The following is a 21,827-nucleotide window of genomic DNA, read 5'->3' as shown; positions in this document are numbered from 1 at the left end:
AAGAGGTGTTTCTGTCTTTTATCCAGAGCTAAGATAAAAAACACAATTTGTATCAAAATATGTAAGTTTATTCGTTAAGGGTTTTCTTGCAAAATAGTCAATTCTCTGGTAAAGGTGTGAAACCTCCATTGGGAATAATGTTCTCTAGTGTTGATTGTTTTAGAATGACAAGATGATACAACATCATAATGAAAATTATAAGTGAACAAAGGCAGAAAACAGTACAGAATTTTATGAATAATAACTCATTTTTATTTTGAGGTATAAGAAAACTATTGCTAAAAATTACTCACATCCCCTGCCCAGAAAAAAATATTACAGAAACTAAATTCACCTCATTTTGAAGCTCACACTGATTTCTTTCTATTTCCACAATTTTTTTATTTAAATTCGTATTTTGAAGAAACTGATCACAGAGGTTCTTCTCAAGTTGTTTTATTTTTTCTTCACGATCCTCAAGGTCAAGACGAGATACAGTCAGTTGCTTTAAAAGAAAGTAAGGAATTCATATAAGCATACATTGCAATCATGCTATCAATAAAAAAAATTAAACTAATGGTTCTTAACAGCTGCTAAAAATAGTTCTGAACAATTTTTTTAAGGCAAAGTAAATTACCTTTTTATATATGCATGGCAACTGTAATGTAGACTCAGTGCACTCTGCTTATTGTAATCATAGATAAATGATATCAATTTACAAAGTCCCAATCAGATGTATATGAATACACCGAAAAAATTGTTTACTGTAATCAGCACTTAGGTTTATGTTTATCACTTTTTTTGCACATGCGTTTTTCCACTGAAAATGCATAAACCACTATCATGGATTACACATGTGCAGTGGAAGTGATTTCCTAACATCCCAATTTGTTCTTGAACTCTGATTCTTTGCATGGCTAATTATTGCTGTTGCTTCAAACAGTTGTATTGTTGTCAGTGTCATTACTCTGTGAAAGAAAGTACAGGCAACCATCATATAACATGGTACTCCTACAACACGGTTTCCCCTCTAACACAGTTGATAAATTGCAGCAATACTCACACAACACGGTACTTATATAACATGGTTTTGCCCTAACACGATTACAGAAATGCAGAAAACCTCGCATAACATGCTATTTTTTTGTGAATCCCTGTTGTTGCCTAGCTAGTTGTTATGCAAAAAAATTATTGGGAAATCCCCGTTTTAAGTTCTGTGCTATTTAACTTGTGCTTATTTGAGACCATAAAAAATTGTGACTTCGAAGCTTGCAGTTCGTGACTTTTAAGGTTTTTGTAGGGTTAATTTGGTTTTTATTTGCTCGTTTATAAATTTTTCTGGGTATGTATTACTAAACTTTGTTCTGAAGAACAGTATTGAAATAATTTCTTTGTTGTGAATTAAATTCCAACCCTAAATTATGCCTAAGGAAAGTAAAAAAAGCACCGCTCAAAAGAAACTTTATTTCTCTAGAATCAAAGATACAAATTTTGGATCATCTTAAAAAGGGGGAAAGGTATCATATGAAGCAGATTTGGTGGAAATGGCATCACAGGTAAACCAAATCAATTCAGAGGATTAAAATTCTGAAGTCCAAATTTTACACTAAAAAGCATACAGGAAGGCATAAACTTAGACAAGCAATTAGAATCTTATTTTTTGAATGCAGATTCTTCAACTGAAAGGAAAGTTTAAAACAGAGCTTCAAAAATGCTTAGCTCCATTTCATGAAATTTACAAAGATATATCAAGTAAAAGCAAACAAACTAAGATTACTGATTTTTTAAAGAGAGCAGAAGATACACAAAATCTAGATGCTACAGAGGAAAGTTCAGAAGGTGAAGATATTCGTCCTTGTTTGTGCTTAACAGTGTTGGAAGAAAATTAAATGAATGTACATTATCTGACATTATGTATCAGAGTTCATAAGACGTTTGTTCAATTATTACTATTTTTAAAAAAATTAAAAGTTTTGCATAGTTATTAAAAAAAAAAAAAAGATGTATTTTTGTTATCTTTTGGAACGTAAACCCCCTTTTTGTTCTGGTTCTTAGTCCCATATACAACAGTTTTGCACTACACAAGATTTTATAGGAACCTAACTACCATGTTAATATGATTGTAATTTTTGATTTTAATATTTTATTTACTTTGTTTCTAAAGGTTTTGTATTTCATTTTTAACGATGACTTTCTTGAAGAAATCATGGAAGTCATTAAAGTATTTTATATTGTTCGATTTTGGTCTTTTCTTTCTGTCTACATCCACTTTTTTATGCACACATTTCTGCTCTGTATCAGTTAATAAAGTTGAACAGCTGGATTCTTGTTCCATTGGCTATGTAGTGGATAACCAATCCACTAGATATCAAATGAAACAGCATCCACTACATATTAAATGAAATATTTTATAGTTTATAACACAACACTTTAAAATATTTGTGAATAACAGTCTAGTGGCATAGTATTTTGGGTTAGGCACAACCTGTGGTTTCCCACATCTGTGCCGTACGTACTCTGTGATGAATAACAGTCTATAAAGGTTAGTTTGAAAAGCAATACAAATATAGAAGATAATCACTTGGGAATGGATAAAAGTAAAAAGTTTTGAAATAGCAACAGCCACATTTTTGCTTCAATAATTTGGTATATATTTCATAATTTATACTTTATATTTTCTTATATTAAAAAGTAAGAGATTACCTCAATTTTTTTTTGTGGAATGCTTCCAGTCAATTCTCTCTTATATGTGAAGAATAAAATAAGATGAAAAAATTGAAAAAAAAAAACGAATTAATGAATTCCTACACTCATAGAGATACGATCAAACCCGATGCGCAATGGAACCGAAAGCCGAGAGCCCAACCCAATCCCAAAACACATCAAACCACCGCAGCAAGACCACGAGTGCGAGAAGGCATTGTGTCATAATAAATGGTTTAAAACTGGTTCCGATAATAAATAATTAAAATCACTGGTTAAAAACCACAATTAAAAAGATTAAAAACTATTTAAAATTAAATGGATTAAAAGTTACAATTTGGATGAATACTCAAATTAAACGAAATGCACAGCTGTTTCCCTTTCTTAAGCAGACCACACTTTTCGGTTGATCGCCGTGTTCACAGAATGGGAATATGACGAAGTGTTTGTGTGTGTGTGTGTGTGTGTATTTGACTCTGAAATATAGGGAGATTATTTATATTGGTGCATGCGTAAAAAAGACCAAATATCCAAAATTAGATAAGGCCGTCACACAAAATGAAAGAATTTTCGTGTAGTTTCATTTCAAGAATTTCTGCGATCAATAATTTAATGTAATTGTGTTGTATATTTAGAATTACTGCTTCATTGAATAGGAATACATGACCATCAAGAATTTCTGCGATCAATAATTTAATGTAATTGTGTTGTATATTTAGAATTACTGCTTCATTGAATAGGAATACATGACCATCATTGATTTTGATGCCACTTATGGCATCAAAAAAAAAAAAAAAAAAAAAAAAAAAAACTTTGAAACAATCAAGATATGGTACCCAATACAGCTGTGTGTGCGTGTGTGTACGCACACTAAACATTCAGTTGCTTTGCATTTGTCAAGCAGTGCTGTTGTGTTTCATTTAGTTAAACTTAACAATGCCGAATTGTGACAATGCTACATCAACTAAACAATGTTCAAAGATTGACAAAATCACAAATCTAACGTCGAAAAGCAAGCACCAAAGTCAGTGGCGGAACACAAGAGAGAGAGAGAGTCATCTAGATTCACATTTCTATCCAATTTCCCTTTCTTTCTTTCACAATATAACTTCGAACGCTGGGCTGTTGCGTGCAGTGATGCAACAAGTACAATGCATGTGCCCAAGAAAACTCAATTGTATGCAACAAGTTGCGTACAACTGAGCAACAAAATTGTTGCCCACTACAAGGATATATAACTAGATTTAAAATCGGGTTTTTAATTTGGGAGTTGAACAACTAGTTAAAGTAACTACAGTAAACCCCCGCTATTCGCGGGGGTTACGTTCCTGAGAAATTCCGCGAATACTGAAAACGCGAATACTGAGTTATGGCGCCCATGGTAATAAAAGGGTTCCGTTCCAAAGTATGAAATATATAACAAAAATTAGTCTTAAAATTTTGTCTGTACGTATTATGTGTATTTACCTACATAATATGACTATGTACATAGACAAACGTAGAGAGTAAGTACATAAAAAAAAAAAAAAAAAAAAAAGCATAAGGCATCGAAATGAAAATAAGAAACAATTTATTTAATGTAATACTGTACATATTTATTAGACATTTTAAAGAAACCTTTCAAAAACATATCAAGAACATGGGTTACTGGGCGAAAAATAACCATATCGATTTTTAAATCTTTCAAACCAGCCTTTGCTGGCTAAAAAACTTATCCCACCAGTGCTATCACCAGTTTCACTAAAGTGTTGATAAAGGTGTTTTGCCTTTTCACGAATGATAAGTGAACTTAACGGAATTTTATTTTGAGTTCGGTCTTCTATCCACAGATTTAAAGCCTTTTCCATTTTTTCTAATTTCACATCACGAGTTATAGAGCAAATTTTTGATGCAATTAACGCGTTTTCACAGACACTACGGAGGATTTTTTCTTCCGATTTCTTGATTGATCGTACCGTTGACTCATTGATTTTATAATGTTTTGCCACTGAGGAGACACTTTCACCATTAGAAATTTTGTCTAACAATTCAGTTTTACTCGCTAATGTCATCACCTTCTTTGATCTTTTCACAATTCCCTTTTTATTCGCGGCCATATTTTTGTAGGATTAGAAAAGAACTTGTCCACAATAAAGTCACTTTCTTTTAACTTTAACACGCTCGAAAAAGCCTGTTTACATCAACACACTGCAAAATGGTAGATTTTTCACTTTTGTAAACGTATCAATTAAAAGCAAGAGATGAAACCTTCTATGACAAGCGCATTACACATACTGAACAAGGATTAGCTTGAAACATCCGCGCTCGCGATTTTGTCACCCCCCACCCATTGAGCGCAGGACACTTCCTTTTTACACCTTTTAAGTTATTTTTACTCATTTTTAGAGAATAAAGCACAATTACAAAATGAGGAGGCACACTTGATACGCAAAGCTGTGAGCGTGTAGCAACTGAATAAACAACACCATAAAGGCAGAGACAACTCTATTAACACCTCACTAGCTCACATTTTTACATTTCTGGGGGTTACTACCATAAAACAATAAAAATAATTTCCAGTTGCGTTCCTGCTAGTGGAATCTGTTATAAACTGGTAGTGAACTCTATCTAATTGCATTTGCGATAATACTGATAGCTGGAATTGTGTTGGTTTTTAAGTTATTATGGTGAAATGTGTTTCCCCTTCACTGCTATAAAAAAATAAATACATTTTTAGAATCTTCTCTTCATTCCTATCGTGTTGCGTTCAGTTGGGGTGATTCCGCGTTCGACTGCCATTTCTTGTAAACACAAAGGCGAATCGTGCATATGCGAATTCAGTTCGTGTTATATAAGATATCGTTCCCCTATTTATAAATCGTGTAAGATCGAATTAGTGTAGTGTAAACACGTGTTATACGACGACTGACTGTACTACTCTGTGGACTGGGCAAAATGATTTTAGCCACACCCATGTTTTTTTCATGGCGGAAAATGTTCACGGCGCTTTAAAATTCACATTTTTTTAGGTTTAAATCAGCGACCGCGAATACAGATACCGCGAATAGCGGGAGTTTACTGTACTTTGTTCAGCATTTGTCGAGCAGTGCGGTTGTGTTTCATTTAGTTAAGTTGTCATGATGCCAAAAGTTACATCAACTAAACATGTTCAAAGATTTCAACAAAATCACAAATCTAACGTTGAAAAGCAAGCACCAAAGTCGGCAATGGAGAGTCGTAAGCGCAAACACGAGCAAGATAAATTAGGGGCAGATGTCCGGCCATCAACATTGAAAAGAAGTGCAAACTTGCAACAATAAGGTTACCTACCACAAACCTTTATTGTTGATTGTAAATGAAAATACAGAATAAAATAAAACTGATTTTATTAAGCTTAAATTGTATTTTTTCATTTCATATGACGTTATTCACGGATCCACCTTCGGTTCCATGGAGCCATTTTTTCTTTCCATCATGTTATCCATACAGTAAAGTGTCTTATAATTAGGCTAGCCTGCTGCAGTAAAGTGGTCAATACAGAAGTAGAGTAATGTATAAGTTGACTGTTCAAATTGATGCAATTAAAAATAGAGTTAATGACAACATGCTTGCCAAATGACTAGTTGTAAGCTACTCTGAGCTATATGGTCACGCTGAAGTCTAAGTAGAACACAAAGGTAATAGTAAAAAAAATTGTTTAGCTGAACTGATGCTTACCTGCCGCATTACAATATTTTCCTTTTCCATTTCCAAAAGATTAGTCCTAAAATCATTTTCTGGAAAGGAAATATTAATTGATTAATTTTTTTTTAAAAAATAAATATATATATATATAAATATTAAACAGGTGGATATTGCAATGAATCAGCAGGACAATGGCTAAGGAACAACCAAACAAAGGTAAAAGGTGCCTTTACTAGCTGAAGATACAAAACAAGACACTAGCCCTTTCATACTAGACCAAGGACATATGGAAACAACCTAACAGATAGACAAGAGATAAATATGTTAACTGAATTATAAATTTTATCTTAAAGAAATATTACACACATTGTAGATATTTCTCATCACTGGGTCACCAGCTCATTCACTTGTGGTGCCTATTTTCCCACTAACAAGACACCATTCAGCATTGAAATTGCATGTAACAATGACATTTTAAATAAAATTGAAATGTATTTCTATATCAGAGCAGTGGTTTTTTTTTTTAAGTATGTAGTGCAATACTGGGGTAGCTCATGGCAAAGTGTCTTCACAAAATGAGACTGAAGCATAATTAGTTCATTAAATGCTATGCACACAAATTTCCCGTTCCCCTATATTTCCCATATTTTCCACAAATTTCAATTCAAGCTTATGCCCAATAATAAACCTGCTCCAGCACTTGGCCTTATTTTCAGACTTCGCAAGGACAAGTTGATAAATAACAGGTCAGCAAAGGGGCTTCATCCTTCACCATTTTTTCCTGTTGTGAAGTGCCACAGGGCTCTCCACTGGGTACTCTACCATCCATCATATATTTAAACAACATCACAACAGGGCTCAAAACTTTAAATGCCAAATGTTATCAATTACAAGATTTAATGCCAAATGTTATCAATTGCTTACAAGATTATCAATTAATTCTCTGATTTTCATATTTTGCAGTCTTGTCTTGAATTTATCTCATTTGGCTTAGTGAAAACAATGTCTTTAAATACAAGTAAGCAAGCTATGTCCATCCTTCCCCCCCCCCCCCAGATATTGGCTTAGGCCTTTAGCACTATTGAATTGTGTCAATCAGGAGGTCACAGTTGTTGATGAGGAAGAGGCCTGAAAGTTGATCATTACAGAGATCCCAGTGTTACCATACATCACAATCTTCATCCATCAGTTCATATAAATAACACTATTCCCAAACCTTTTCAGCTTCTGGGTCTTAGTAAATGCATTACCTCGGTTGTTTGTTTGTTTGTTATTTGGTTTTTAGGAGCATTAGCAACTAAGGCCATATTGCTCTGAGGACATGCGGTGGTCATTCCCTGATCTTTCCGCTCTGTATTTGGTGGTCACGGGCTCGAACCGTGGTCTAATCAAGAAGCATGTGCTGTTGTTGTTGTTAAATTTGTTGGTGCATCAGCAACTTAGGCTATAATGCACTGGTTACTGTCTAATATCTTCTTAGTTTGTCTTACACGTGATATGGTTCATATATTGTGATATTTATTTATCAATTTTAGAAAGAGAAAAATGTCATTCATGTCCTCACGATCTCCTAGAACATTCAGTAATGATAACCGGCTGGAGTTATGAAAATGAGAGAAGAAAGCAGATTTCCGTTCTTGCAGATATAGCGGGCATTCCAGGATGATATGTTTTACTGTTAGTGAACATAAGCAGTTGCTGCATTGTGGAGGATCATCGTTTGTTAGTAGGTAGCTATGTGTGAGGAATGTATGACCAATGCGTAATCTGGCTAGGATGGTTTCTTCTTTTCTGTTTCGTCTCAGACTGGATTGCCATTGCTTGGGTTCTCTCTTGATTTCAAGAAGTTTATTATTTGCTTGACCTTGCCACATGCATGTCCACTGTTGTTTATACATCTGTTTGATAATGGATTTATGGTCAATATAAGGAGTCCTGAAATTAGATGGTATCACATTTGTAGCACATTTAGCAGCTAGATCTGCCTGCTCGTTTCCTAGTATTCCAGCGTGTCCAGGGATCCAACAAAATATTACTAGCTGTCCATGTCCGTGAAGTTCTAGTAGCTGTGCCCAAATTTTTTGTACCAGCGGATGACTAGGGAAGAATTGACACTGTAGAGAATTAACAGCACTCAATGAGTCCGTATATATGATGGATTTGGTACACGACTCTTCTTTGATATTCTCTAGAGCTAGAACAATGCCGTATAGTTCTGAGGTATAAGTACTGCATTCAGACGGAAGCTGTCTGGAGATGGTGATATTTGGTAATACTACAGCGGTACCAACTTTACTACCAATTTTGGATCCATCTGTATATATTTGAATGAAAGTGCTAAACTCAGAGGAGTGGGTCTTATGAATTTGTCTAATGTTGGAATCTGGAAGGTTATTCTTTCCCCATTGCTGAAAGTGTCTATCAATATGTATCGGGGGCATTTGCCATGGCTGGGTTTCCATGCTTGTGTCCTGAAGAATGTTAGTAAAATTCAGGTCCCAGCTTGTGATAAGAGCTTGAAGCCTAATGCCAGATGGTTTATTGAGCCGTGGTTTACTTTCATAAAGTTTACTCCATTTGGGTATAAAGAGATATTGCCATATGGGATGATGTGGAAGACTGCTGATTTTGGCTGCGTAATTTAGTAACAGAACTTGTCGTCGAAGATGTAGCGGTGGCTCATAGGCTTCGGTATATAGACTTAAGATTGGTGAAGTACGAAAAGCCCCCAGTGCAATTCGTAGGGCACTATGATGTACAGGATCGAGCCATTTAAGTGCACTCGGTCTGGCCGAGTCATACGCAGGAGACCCGTAGTCTAACCTGGATCTAATCAGCGATCGATATAGCTGTAGCAACATGTAGCGATCTGCGCCCCATGACATGGAGGAAATTACTCTCAGAAGATTTAGTTTTCTAAGACAACTTGTACGGATATGTTTTATATGCTCCAGAAAGTTTAATTTTTTATCAAAAATTACACCAAGGAATCTAATACTAGGCTGGAAAGTAATACGATGAGAATCTAACTGTAGGTCTGGATCAGGATGTAAAGAACGTTTGCGACAGAAGTGTACGGCTGTTGTTTTTGGTTTAGAAAGTCGATATCCGTTGTTTTTGGCCCAAGAGACTATTTTGTTAATAGTACCTTGTAGTTGTCTTTCAATTAGTCGCATATTTTGGGAGTGACATGAGATGGCAAGATCGTCAGCATACAGATATGCATCAACTGTATTAGGTATACACTTGGTTATGGCATCAATCCTAATGGCAAAGAGTGTAGCGCTCAACACTGAACCTTGGGGAACTCCCTCTTCTTGTACATATGCTCGAGACAATGATGAATGGAATCGGACTTGAAATGATCTATTGCCTAGAAAGTTTTTAATGAATATCGGCAGATGACCCCGAAGTCCACATTTATGTAAGTCCTGAAGAATCCCATATCGCCAAGTTGTATCGAAGGCTTTCTCTATGTCAACGCATATCATGACTAGGTGCTCGTTTCTGAGGAAAGCGTTCCGGATATTTGTTTCTGCTTTGATAATGAGATCAAGTGTAGATCTTCTTCTCCGGAAGCCATGTTGGTTTGGACTTAGAATGTTTTCCGTTTCTAGAAACCATGTCAATCTAGCATTAACTATTTTTTCTAATGTTTTTCCCAGACAACTGGTTAGAGAAATAGGGCGGTAGTTTCTGGGATCTGTGTGGTCTTTTCCTGGTTTCGGGAAAGCTAGCACATAAGAATGGCACCAGCTAGCAGGGTAATACTCCTCTAGAAAAATTCTGTTATACAGTTGTAATAGGGCAGTTAATGAATCCTCACTTAAATGAAAGATCATGGTGTAAAAAATTCCATCGGGGCCTGGAGCACTATTCTTTAATTGGGAAAGTGCACTGCGCAATTCAATCATGGTCAGAGGTAGGTTATACGAATATGGGACAGCAGTATTAAATTTTAGTTTGTATTTTTCTGTCCGGGATTTTAACAATTGAAATGCTGGTTCATATGTGGCAACAGCTGAAAGTGTTTCAAATGAATTACCTAAGATATTGGCAATCTCCAGAGGTTCAGAAATTTCCTTCCCTCTTACGAGTAGAATAGGAGAAATTGTTTGTGTGTATTTGCCATTAATTCGTTTGATCTTTTTCCATATTTTAGAAGTATCTGTGGATCTGTTTATGGTGGAAGCGAAACGTGCCCATGCTTCTTTTTTACTCTCTCGTCTTATATGACGAGCTTTAGCTCTGGCTCTCTTAAACTGTAGGAGGTTGGCTGTAGTTGGATATTTTCGAAACAGATTCCAGTACTTATTTCTTTCTTTTTTAGCATTGTTACATGCTTCATTCCACCACATTTTTGGATGAAGCCTGATTTTGGATGAAGATTTTGGAATAGCAGCCTCCGATGCTTTCATTATTTTTCGTGTAGTATACCTGACTGCAGAATCAATTGTGAGGGTTGTTATGACGGCAGTATCTATTCGAGCTATTTCCTGGTATTTAGTCCAGTTAGCCTTTTCAAATTTCCAGCTTGTCCTAATTTCTCTCTGGGGAGGAGAACTTGAGCTAAAAGTACAGATGATAGGAAAGTGATCGCTACCACAAGGGTTGTCAGTAACAGTCCAGTCTATGATAGGAAATATTGTTGGGGAGCATATTGAAAGATCAATAGCTGAACTTGAACCAGATGGAGAGTGTATGTATGTGTGATCACCACTGTTTAGAATAGTTAGATTATGTTTATCTAAAAATTTTTCTATTATCTGTCCTCTAGAATCAAGATGTTGGGAACCCCATAGGGGGTGATGGCCATTCCAGTCACCCATAATACAAAAGGGAACAGGTATTTGCTTAACTATATCATCTAAATCATCAAGGCTGTATGAATGGTTTGGCGATAGATACAACGAAACTAATGTTACTGTTATACCAATGGTGACACGAACTGCAACTGCCTCTAAAGATGTTTGCATGGGGATAGGTCTACAGGGAACTACAGAGTTCACTATGACTGCTACTCCTCCATGAGCTGAGTTAGAGGAACTTCTATCTTTTCTATATATAGTATAATGTTTAATTGTCATAGACACTGTATTTGTGAGATTGGTTTCTTGAAGGCACACTGCAACAGGCTTATATTTACTTAATAGATCGTAAAAGTCATCTACGTTACCACGGAGCCCACGGCAATTCCACTGAATAACTGTACTCATTGTTTGGTTTTAACTGGTGTCTGCTAACATCCGTGAAGTAGTCTGCTTACGCCTGTCTATTTTCCCCTTTTCCTTCTTTGAGAATACTGGTCTGCCTGTGTCGATGTCATCTTCTGGATGAATTTCAAGAATTGTATCGTCATCGCCTGCTTTTTCATCGATGTCCATGGTATCAGATCTGAGTTTGTATTTATCACTTCTTTCAGAGCTCTTGATTTGTTCTTTCTGTTGCTGTTTGGGATTCTTATCTGGAGGAACTGTTACTGGTGTATTTACTTCTTTTGTTACATATCTGGAGGGAGAGTGTTCCTTTGATGAAGAAAGTACTGATTTAGCCCAACCAGATATAGAGATATTTGGAGGGACTGAGCAGTCAGTTTGAATTGATATTGAGCGTAGTCGTTGAGTAATTGATGCATACGTAGATGATTTGACAGGAGTTGTAAATTGTTTTTTTGCCTCTTGATATGACACCTTATGCTCTATTTTATATTTCTGAATATTCTTCTCTCGTTTCCATTGATCGCAGTCCTTAGAGAAGGCAGAATGATTTCCATGGCAATTAGGACAGTTTTGAGTTTCCTTGTTACAATCGGTATGTGTGTGTTCTTTAGAACCGCAAGCAGCACAAGTGACTACACCCCTGCATACCATTTGCGAATGACCAAATTTTTGGCACTTGAAGCACCGTACCGGATTGGGAATGTATGGTCTAACATGACATCTGAGGTATCCAGCCTTTATAGTTGTGGGGAGAATTGGTGTTTTAAAAGTCAGTATAACTGTCCGAGTAGGGACAAGCTCTCCATCTCTTTTGATCAAAATTCTTTTGGCGTGGATTACATTTTGGTTGTTTAATTCCTGGACAAGTTCATCTTCCGATACATTTAGGAGATCCCATTCTGATATTACCCCTTTAGAGGAGTTCAAGGTGGCATGTGGGGTAACCTTTGTGGGAATTCCACCAAAGGTAGAAATTTTCAGGAGTCTCTCTGCATGTCTATGTTCGTTCATCTCCACTAATAAATCTCCAGATCTTAATCGACGAACCATTTTTGGAGGGCCAGCCACATTTTCGAGACATTTCTGAATCAAAAATGGAGATAACTTACTCAGTGGTTGGTCTGTGGAGGAATGCAATATTAAAAAGAGAGGAGCAGAATAATCTGTCCCTTCTTTTTTTTGTCTCTTGGCATGGGATGGGTTTAAGTCATGATCTAGGTCATGCCTATCTAGATCTGGATCAGTAGATCCGCAGCTGGACTGTTTTGTGTTTTCCATTACTGCTCCTTTTAGCCCTGGGAGAGTGGATTTCTTCTCCCAGACTTCCAGCCCCGCCACGTGGAGGCAGGAGCGGTGCCACCAGTGACCAAGCGATAAAGAGATTAGTTGTTAGTGTGTTAATAAGTTATTCCTATATACAAAAAGAAAGGTGTCTTGCCTTTCTATCAAGTGAGCTAACTTCTTTACTTCAGAAGTAGAAGCATGTGCTACGCACTGCTGCTCCTGCCCACCTGGCTACGGAGGCGCTGCATTACCTCGGACTTCAATAGTGAGGCTGTTATTGTAACCCTTTTCAGGCTTTTTTTTTTTTTTTTTTACCTGTCATTGACTATTGTGACTATCTGGTCTGGTCTCCATCCCAGAAATATCTTTTAGACTTACTTGAATGCATTCAAATCAAATTTATTTGTTTCTTTCAAGCACGTTAAGTTCCACAAGTTTCATTTAATTCCTCTTAATTTATGACATAACCTTCAGGTCTTGCTGTTTCAATTATGATTTAGTTTACAATTTTATTAACTCTCCTGCTCTTTTCTAATTCATTCCTTGGCATGTTCCTCAAGAAAATTCCCATTGTTAATACACATTCTCCTTGCCTTTTCTTAGAATGAACGATTCTCTTATAAGTTCAGTATTGCAAGGTATGAAACTAATTAATCTTCACAGGATTGATATTTTGCTTTCCCAAAAATTCATTGGCTTCTGACTTTTGGTGTCTAAAGTAACACCTTATTAAATTCTACTATTAACCTATTATGTTCAATTAAGGCTAGCCAAGAGTATTTAGCTTCTAATTTTTATGTTACTATCCACAGCCTCTAAGTTTTATGTTATTATCCAGATGTCATCACATGTTGTTCAAAGCTGTAAATAGTTACATATTATTAGTTATTATACATTCATGTTAATTCTTATATTGTATTTCTGCATAGGTGAATTATATTACTGTAATATATACATTATTCCAAAAAAATAAATAAACAAAATAAACAATCAGTGCATGGCAAACATAACATCCAGTGCTTTTGTTACAATACACAGTATATGGATAACCATGTGATATGTAAGAAAAATAGAAATAATAATTGCCAGAACTGGTCTGGATTTAATGAAATTTGGGAAAGCTTGAGAAATCATTCTGAAAAATCCAAATATAAAATTTCATGAAAATCTGTCTACTGAGAGTCATGTTATTACATGCAAATGGAAGGAAGCTCCTATGCAATGTACTATGGCTCCTATGCAATGTACATTTTGCTGGTAAGTTATGTTGAACACTCTTCAACTGGAAAAGAAATAATAATTGCTGGATTTCTACTGGTCCAATTTTAAAGAAATTTAAGAAAGGCTTGACAAATTTTTCTAGAAGAGCCAAATACAAAAACCTTTTGAAAATCTGCATATTAGAGTCAAGTTATTAGATGCAGATGGACGAACAGACATGAAGATAATAGGCAGTTTACAACCACTCTGACAATTTTGCTCTAACAATGACAATATTTCAAATCTAACTTTCAAATTCATTATCAATGCTTGAAAAAGCTCTTGCTCAGTCTTGTGAAGCTAGTGGGTATCTGAGTGTCCTTGGTTTGGCTGACTTACCTATAAATAAATACATTTTTACATTATTTATATATGAAATCGGTATGAAAAACATTAAATATATTTTGTATACTATTTTCTGAATTTCACATTCATTTCTGTCATTCACTTTGAACTTACAAGCAGAGTGAAGTGCTTCAAGCAAATATGGCTCCTATCCAATGTACATTTTGCAGGTAAGTTATGTGAACACTGCTATAATATTGATGGACATTGGAGACAGAGCCTATATACTCTTTGTTTAAAAAAAAAAAAATGCATAACCCATTATTAAAGGTTGTGCTGGTATACTGCCTGCAAACAAAACAATTACAATGAAATTGTAAACTCCTTTGACACCTTTTTATCTTATACAAAATTTCCCCCTTCTTTAACAACATTACAGCAAAAGTGAATATATATTCTTTTTTAAATATTTTAATTAAAGAATTAGGTGATGAAATACATAATTCTTTTTCTATTACTTACGTTTTATTGCCAAATCTTTTACAAGAGCCTCTCTTCGACACAATCTCTCGTATAAAAATTTGGCCAAGGCATGTAAAGAATTTTTTTCATCTGCTTCCAACTAAAATTAAAGAAGACAGAAATGCAGGCTTTCAATATTAATTTAGATCATTTCAGATTACTGATAATAAGCCTGAAATAACTGATCTAAATATAGAAAACATCTGAAAAACAGATAAGAAAAACTTGCTTTTATTTTTTGAATATAAAAATCAAAAAATAATTTTATAAGCTTCAGTTCTATATTATTCATATTGTTTTGATTTTTAAAAAGGCACTAAATAAAAACAGGATATAAAAATAAAACACAGAAGATAATACTGCAACATATTTCAAATGTGATGAAAGGACTTTTTCATTCTCTTGTGTTTTCGTGGCTGGCACTAATTAAACTTCCTAGTTAATGCAATGTCCCATGGCATTGAAGCTATCAGCAAAACAAACTTTGCCTTAGTCACAAACTGCTATCATACTGAGCTACTCTCAAACAAATGGCACTGGCAAAATGTTAATCAACCATTCATATAAAAGAAGAGATGCTAACTGCCATGTGTGTGTGTTTAGTAGTGCATACGCTACACTGGATATAGTGTGCTTATCTGTATGGATGCGTTAGAAGTAATTCCAAATTAAAGACACTTCAATTTCATTTTAGAAACCTATTCAGAGTCGATGATATATTCCAATTTTTTTCAGAAAACAGAAAAATTCATTAATGTTTGCCTGGTCGCCAATAATATGCTCTAGTGATATTGGCTCTTGCAGTTTAGTCAGAGAAAGCAGGACTGATGTTCTGTCCTGGTGATATTGAGGACAGTCAATAAGAATATGGTTGACTGTTAGATGTACTGATCAGTGTGGACACTGAGGAGGATCATCACCTGTGAGTAGATGGAGGTGGGCATCAGATGAGTATGTCCTATTCTTGCTAGTGCAAGTACCACTTCTCTTCTAGTTGTCTGGATGCTTGAGTGCCAAAATTTTGATTCCTGTTTCAACTGGAAAAGTTTATTATTAGCCTGGGTGTGTCATATCTCTTTCCACTGTTCAAGGCATGCTGCTTTTATGATGACATCATGGTCAGAGGCTGGAATATGGACAGAGATCAAATCTAATGTGGAGGGATTTTTTGCAGATATATCTGCCAGTTCATTCCCCTTTATCCCTGAATGTGCTGGACTCCAACACAAAATTCACTAATCGTTGACATTCAATTTTCAAGAGCAACCTCCCGATTTTGTTTAAAACAGGGTGATTCATATAGGAAGGATTTTTCATTGCTTTAATTGAGCTCAGTGTAAATTATATATTTTGGATAACAGATTAGAAAATTGGTAAAGGTTCAGATTTTCTAGAGCTAATTTTATTCCAGGTAATTCTGCAGAAAATTTGCTATACTCAAGTGGAAGGGAAGCTGAAATGACAGTAGAGGGAAGCACTGCTGCTGCTCCAACGGCTGACTGAGATTTGGACCCATCAGTATATATTGGCAGGAAATCAATATAGGTCTGACTGTGGCTTGCGTGGAGTTGTTACATGTTGAGAGTCAGTAGAAGATTCTTACCCCACTGAAGAAAATAGGTATCGCAATTCAGTTGAGGAAGGGGAGTCCAAGGTGGGTGAGAGTAATTTATTACCTGTTAACTACTGTGAAGAGGAACTTTCCAACTCTGTAATATTTCAAGAAGCTGTAGGCCCTGCCATCTGTGCAGAACGAGGGCAACTCGTGGTTAAGGAGAGTTTGTTCTATGGTGAGATAAAATTTTGCATTAAGTTTAAATTCAACCACCCACAAAAACACAAGAAAAGGACAAGTTCTACTTTCCATTCTGCAAATTTTGAAAAAGAATACAGCAGTAGCTATTTTATAATTTAGAATTTTAAATAAGGAATACAGTAAAAAAACAACTGGGCACTTCCTTAATTTTACTAATTAACAAAGTGCTACTTATATGTGCTCTATTAGTGTTTCTCAACTTGTTTTTCAGATACAGACCACTTTTATATTTGAGGCAGAGGCCAGAGACCACAAAAATATTAAACCATATCTGTAAATATATTAATAACTATTTAAAAAATATAATGGTATTCCCTCATACTGAACATACACTGGGTGATCACTGAATTATGACCGCCCCTATGAAAACTGAATGCGACTCGTTGACCACATGAGGTACGAGAGTGTGGAGTTAGTCAACCTACATAGCATAGATAAGGTGTCAGTGGTTCAGTAGATAGTAAAATTCCAAGCATGATGGTTAAAAGGAAGGATTTATCAGACACTGATAAAGGACAGATTGTGGGTGCTCAACGAGCTGGTGCCTCGATTTCCCAAATGGCTGAACTAGTGGGGTGTTCGAGAGCCACCATAGTTAAAGTGTACTAGGACTGGCATGAAAATGGTCAAACAACGACCTGATAGCAAAACTGCAAAGGTCAGCAAAAGGTTGATGTTAGAGGTGAGTGCCGGGTCAGACAACTCATACAGGTGAACAGACGCAGCACTGTTCAAGAGTTGACTACCCAATACAACAGGGACCAACTCGGAACAATATCTGGCACGCCCATGCATCATACACTTGCACGTATGGGCTATACCAGCAAATGACCCCCTACAGCATCCTCTCCTAACCAAGGTTCATCGGTGTAAAAGCCTGGTGCAAAGAGCATGCAAGTTGGACGTTACACGACTAGAAGGTGTGCTGGTCGGATGAGTAATTATTTACTCCATACCATGGATGGTTGTGTACGGATTTGGTGTCAACAACATGAGGCTCCTGATCCATCATGCATGGTATCAAAAGTGCAGGCCAGTGAAGGTGGTTGTATGGTGTGGGGCATGTTTCACTGGCAGAAACTTTGACCCCCTGGTGCATATGGAACAACGCATCAGTGGTCTCCGCTATCATCAACTGCTGCTGACTGTGTACACAAACTTTTTCCCGAATGGTGATGGTGTCTTCCAATATGACAATGCGCCAAGCCATTGGCCACTTGTTGTGCAGGAATGGTTTGAGGAACACAGTTCTGACTTTCAGCATATCGATTGGCCTCCGAACTCTGGTGATATCAATCCCATAGAGCACTTGTGGGACACTATGGAAAGGCATATCAGGCATCTGGATACACCAATCACCTTCATACCTGCATTGCTGACCGCACATTACACACAGCTGGGTTGGCCATACTTCCCGAACACTTACAACATCTTGCTGAATCAATGCCACGTCAGATAGCTGCTGTACTGAGGGCAAAAGGAGGACCTAGGAAGTATTAGATAGGTGGTCTTAATTCAGTGATCATTCAGTGTATATGGTATATGTTAGGTCAGGCCCGGGCAAACTATGGCCCACGGGCCGCACATTTTTGTGCGGCCCGTGAGCTTTTACAATATTTTTGAAAAAAGTTTACTTATTTTATGCCTTTTGCGAAGCCTTTTTGAAAAATAAATTTGTATATGTAATATATTATAGAATTTGTCGACTTGTAAATTGTTTTGCCATCTCTGTATTGTTCAAATTGAGATAGAATTTAAAATTTTGCGCGAACCGGAGCGAGCCAACGGGCGCTTTTATAATTTGCGATTATAAACTAACCGCACAAAACTACGGTAACAGACAACCGGTGATGACGACAACGGATTTGCTGCGGTGGCGGAGTAATAGGATAGGACTGCTGACCGGCCGCAGTTCCAATCTGTTTTCTCTGACGGTCATCCCGCAGTTAGTTTTTTTGCATTATCTTCGGTTATCATCTTGGTTCTTCGGTTAGAGATAAAAATAATATTTACGCCCTTTTAAAAAGTTACTAGAAAAAATCAACAAGAGCATCGTGTCTTCAATGAAGAGTAGAACACAAAATATTTTTTTGCTAACATAAATAACGAGACTATTTGTCTCATCTGCTGGGAGAGTGTCTCAGTGTTGAAAGAGTACAATATTAAAAGAGATTTCACTACTAAACATTCCGAATATGGTGCCAATTTAACTCCGGAAGCGAGAAAAAAAATTGCCGATGGATTGATTCAAAATTTATCTAGACAACAAAATGTGTTTACGCAGGTAACTAAGGAACAAGAAGTTTCCCTTCCACTAGAGGCAAGTTTTGTTATTTCTCATATAATTGCAAAAAGCAACAAGCCTTTTTCTGATGGAGACTATATTAAAAAGAATGTACGACTGAAGCTTGTGGAATTATATGTCCTGACATTAAACACAAATTTGAGAATATAAGTTTCTCTTGGCAAACCGTAGTAAGAAGAATTGAATGTATAGATACAAATTTGAATGAGCAATTATTATCAGTATTAGAATCCATAACATGGTACTCGATAGCTCTTGACGAAAGTAACGACCATAAGAATACTGCGCAGGTATTAATTTTCATACGTGGATGTACCTCTAATTTTGAAATTATTGAAAAGCTTCTTTCAATGGAATCTCTTAAAGACCAAACAACGGGAGCTGATATATTTGAAAAAGTTTAAAAATGCTTAGCAAGATATAATTTACAATGGAACAAAATGATAAGCGTAACAACTGACGGAGCACCAAGTTTGACAGGTAAAAATGTTGGAGCGTTAAAGAAAATTCAGGATAAAATTTGTGAAAATTATCCCGATTATAATTTAATTACAATTCATTGTATTATACATCAACAAGTATTATGTAAAAATGTGTTAAAAGTTGAACATGTCAACATCTTGTATTATTAAACTAGTAAATTTAATACGATCGAGGGGCCCGAAACACAGACAATTCGTTAATTTTTTCTTCAAGATATTGAATCCGAGTACACAGATATTCCTTATCATAGCCAAATTTGATGGCTTAGCTTAGGAAAAGTTCTTTGGTAAGTATGGGATCTTCAAGATGACATCATTCTATTTTTAAAACTGAAAAATATTATGAACTTTCCCGAATTAACTGATAATAACTGGATTTGTGATTTTGCGTTTACCCTGGACATCGTGACACACTTAAATACTTTCAACACCGTGTTAAAAGAGAAAAATTTATACGCCCGTGATATGGTAAAAGTTTGAATGGATTTAAATTAAAACTCCAGTTGTTCCTTCGATATTTATTAATTAACAAGGTAGACCACTTTCCAACCATGAAGTTGCTGACGATTCCAGAAAATAAATTTGAAAAATATTGTGAAATTATCAACGCTTTGAATGACAACTTTTCACGAAGATTTGGCGACTTCCGAAAAATTGAGACAAGTTTGGCAATAGTGAGCGACCCATTTTCAATAGAAATTGATAGTGCACCGAGTGAACTACAGCTTCAGATTATAGATCTGCAGTGTGATACCGATTTAAGAGAATTGCACCATCATGAGGAAATCTGTAAATTTTACAATACTCTTAATTCAGGCAAATTCATCGAACTTAAAGATTTTGCCCGAAAAATGTTGGTTATTTTTAGATCAAAATACATACATGTGAACAAAATACATGTGAACAAACATTTTCCGTCATGAATCTAAATAAAGATTCTTTACGATCAAGCATCACCGATGAACATTTACAAGCAGTTTTAAGAATCTCAACTACAAAATTAACACCCACCCGAAATTAAAAAAATGATAAAAGATGTAAAACAGTTCCATTCATCTCATTAAATTCTTGGTTGTTAGAGAATAATTTTTATGTTATATTTCTTCTTCATGATAACAAATAATATATATCTAAAAAATAGTATTTTACGTGCGGCCCGCCTTCTTTTTGAATTCCTAATGTGGCCCTTCAGCCAAAAAGTTTGCCCAGGCCTGTGTTAGGTTGTTATACGCATACTTTTATTTCCCATTGCTGTTAATGGGATTACCTATTCCAAAAAAAAAAAGCTGTTTTATTGTCAAGTCCCATGGATCACTTTCACAAGTTATCCACAGACCAGAGATTGGGAAAAGCTGCTGCTGCTCTACAGAAATTAATTCCCACATTAGACTGATGTAGCCCACTACATTTTATATATATATATATTTAAAAAAAAAATATATATATATATTGACATTTCTAAGTGTGGGTAGTTTCTGCCCGTATTCCATGTCTGGCTATACAGCAAGTGGAAGGTGAAATTAGGTAAATACTTAGGACAGCAATAGACACTCTGTGGAATTACACTAAGGATGCTATCCACATTGGGATTTACAAAGAAATAGTGAAAACCAAGACAGTAGATGCTATCAAAACAGTTTGAATATTAACCTCACATTCCTGTTGTCATCAAGAATATTCATAGTGAAATAGAGTAAACTGTCCTACGAGAAAGAGGAAATAAAAGATTTCTTTAATATACAGAAAGCTAATGATAAAGAAAGGGTATGAAATAGCATGGTAGGAAATGACAATTACATTTATAGATATATTTTAGGAAAATTTGGAGAGGTAAACCTAACAATAATAGTAAAAAGTTACTAGAATTCTGTACAAGTCTTGCACTCTTTATTATATAATATTTATGTTTCTTAGCATGTAGACAGCCACAAGTTTACAAATGAGTGAACACAACAGAAAAAAAAGTATAAATGACCAAACTATTACAGTATTAGTATTAATAGTGGCAAATGATGCAAGAAAGCAAGCATCAGCAAAAAAAAAAAAAAAAAAAAAAAAAAAATTTCTATATTACCCGTCCATCCCTTCTAACATGTCCAGTCCTTTGAATTTATTCAATCAACTCGTCTCTTAAAAACCAGACAGGAGTTTGTTCCAACAATTCATCACCTGCTGGCTGAAAACAAATTTTTGCATGTCTACCCTGCAATCATCCTTCCTCAATTTGAATTTTTCATACCTCAACTCATTAGCAAGAGGAAGGATTCCATCAGTATTGAGCGTACAATTTAAAAATACTCAATTTAAAA

General features: G+C 35.7%; 1 protein-coding gene across 1 annotated transcript in view; it reads right to left on the bottom strand.

Annotated features, from left to right (window-relative positions):
* pav (kinesin family member pavarotti) overlaps positions 1-21,827 on the bottom strand; it is a 180,591-nt gene that overhangs the window by 43,932 nt on the left and 114,832 nt on the right. Inside the window, exons 12-14 of the mRNA XM_090380638.1 lie at positions 14,916-15,015; positions 6,379-6,437; positions 335-484 (exon numbers count right to left, since the gene is read on the bottom strand). Of these exons, the coding sequence (XP_090236764.1) occupies positions 335-484; positions 6,379-6,437; positions 14,916-15,015 (309 nt within the window). The remainder of the gene's footprint in view (positions 1-334; positions 485-6,378; positions 6,438-14,915; positions 15,016-21,827) is intronic.

Source organism: Mastigoproctus giganteus, chromosome 9 (assembly GCF_048544385.1).
Source record: "Mastigoproctus giganteus isolate SK-2022 chromosome 9, ASM4854438v1, whole genome shotgun sequence".
Classification (NCBI taxonomy): domain Eukaryota; kingdom Metazoa; phylum Arthropoda; class Arachnida; order Uropygi; family Thelyphonidae; genus Mastigoproctus; species Mastigoproctus giganteus.
The sequence above is the reverse complement of the archived record's forward strand: the minus strand, read 5'-3'. Positions and strand labels throughout refer to the sequence as shown.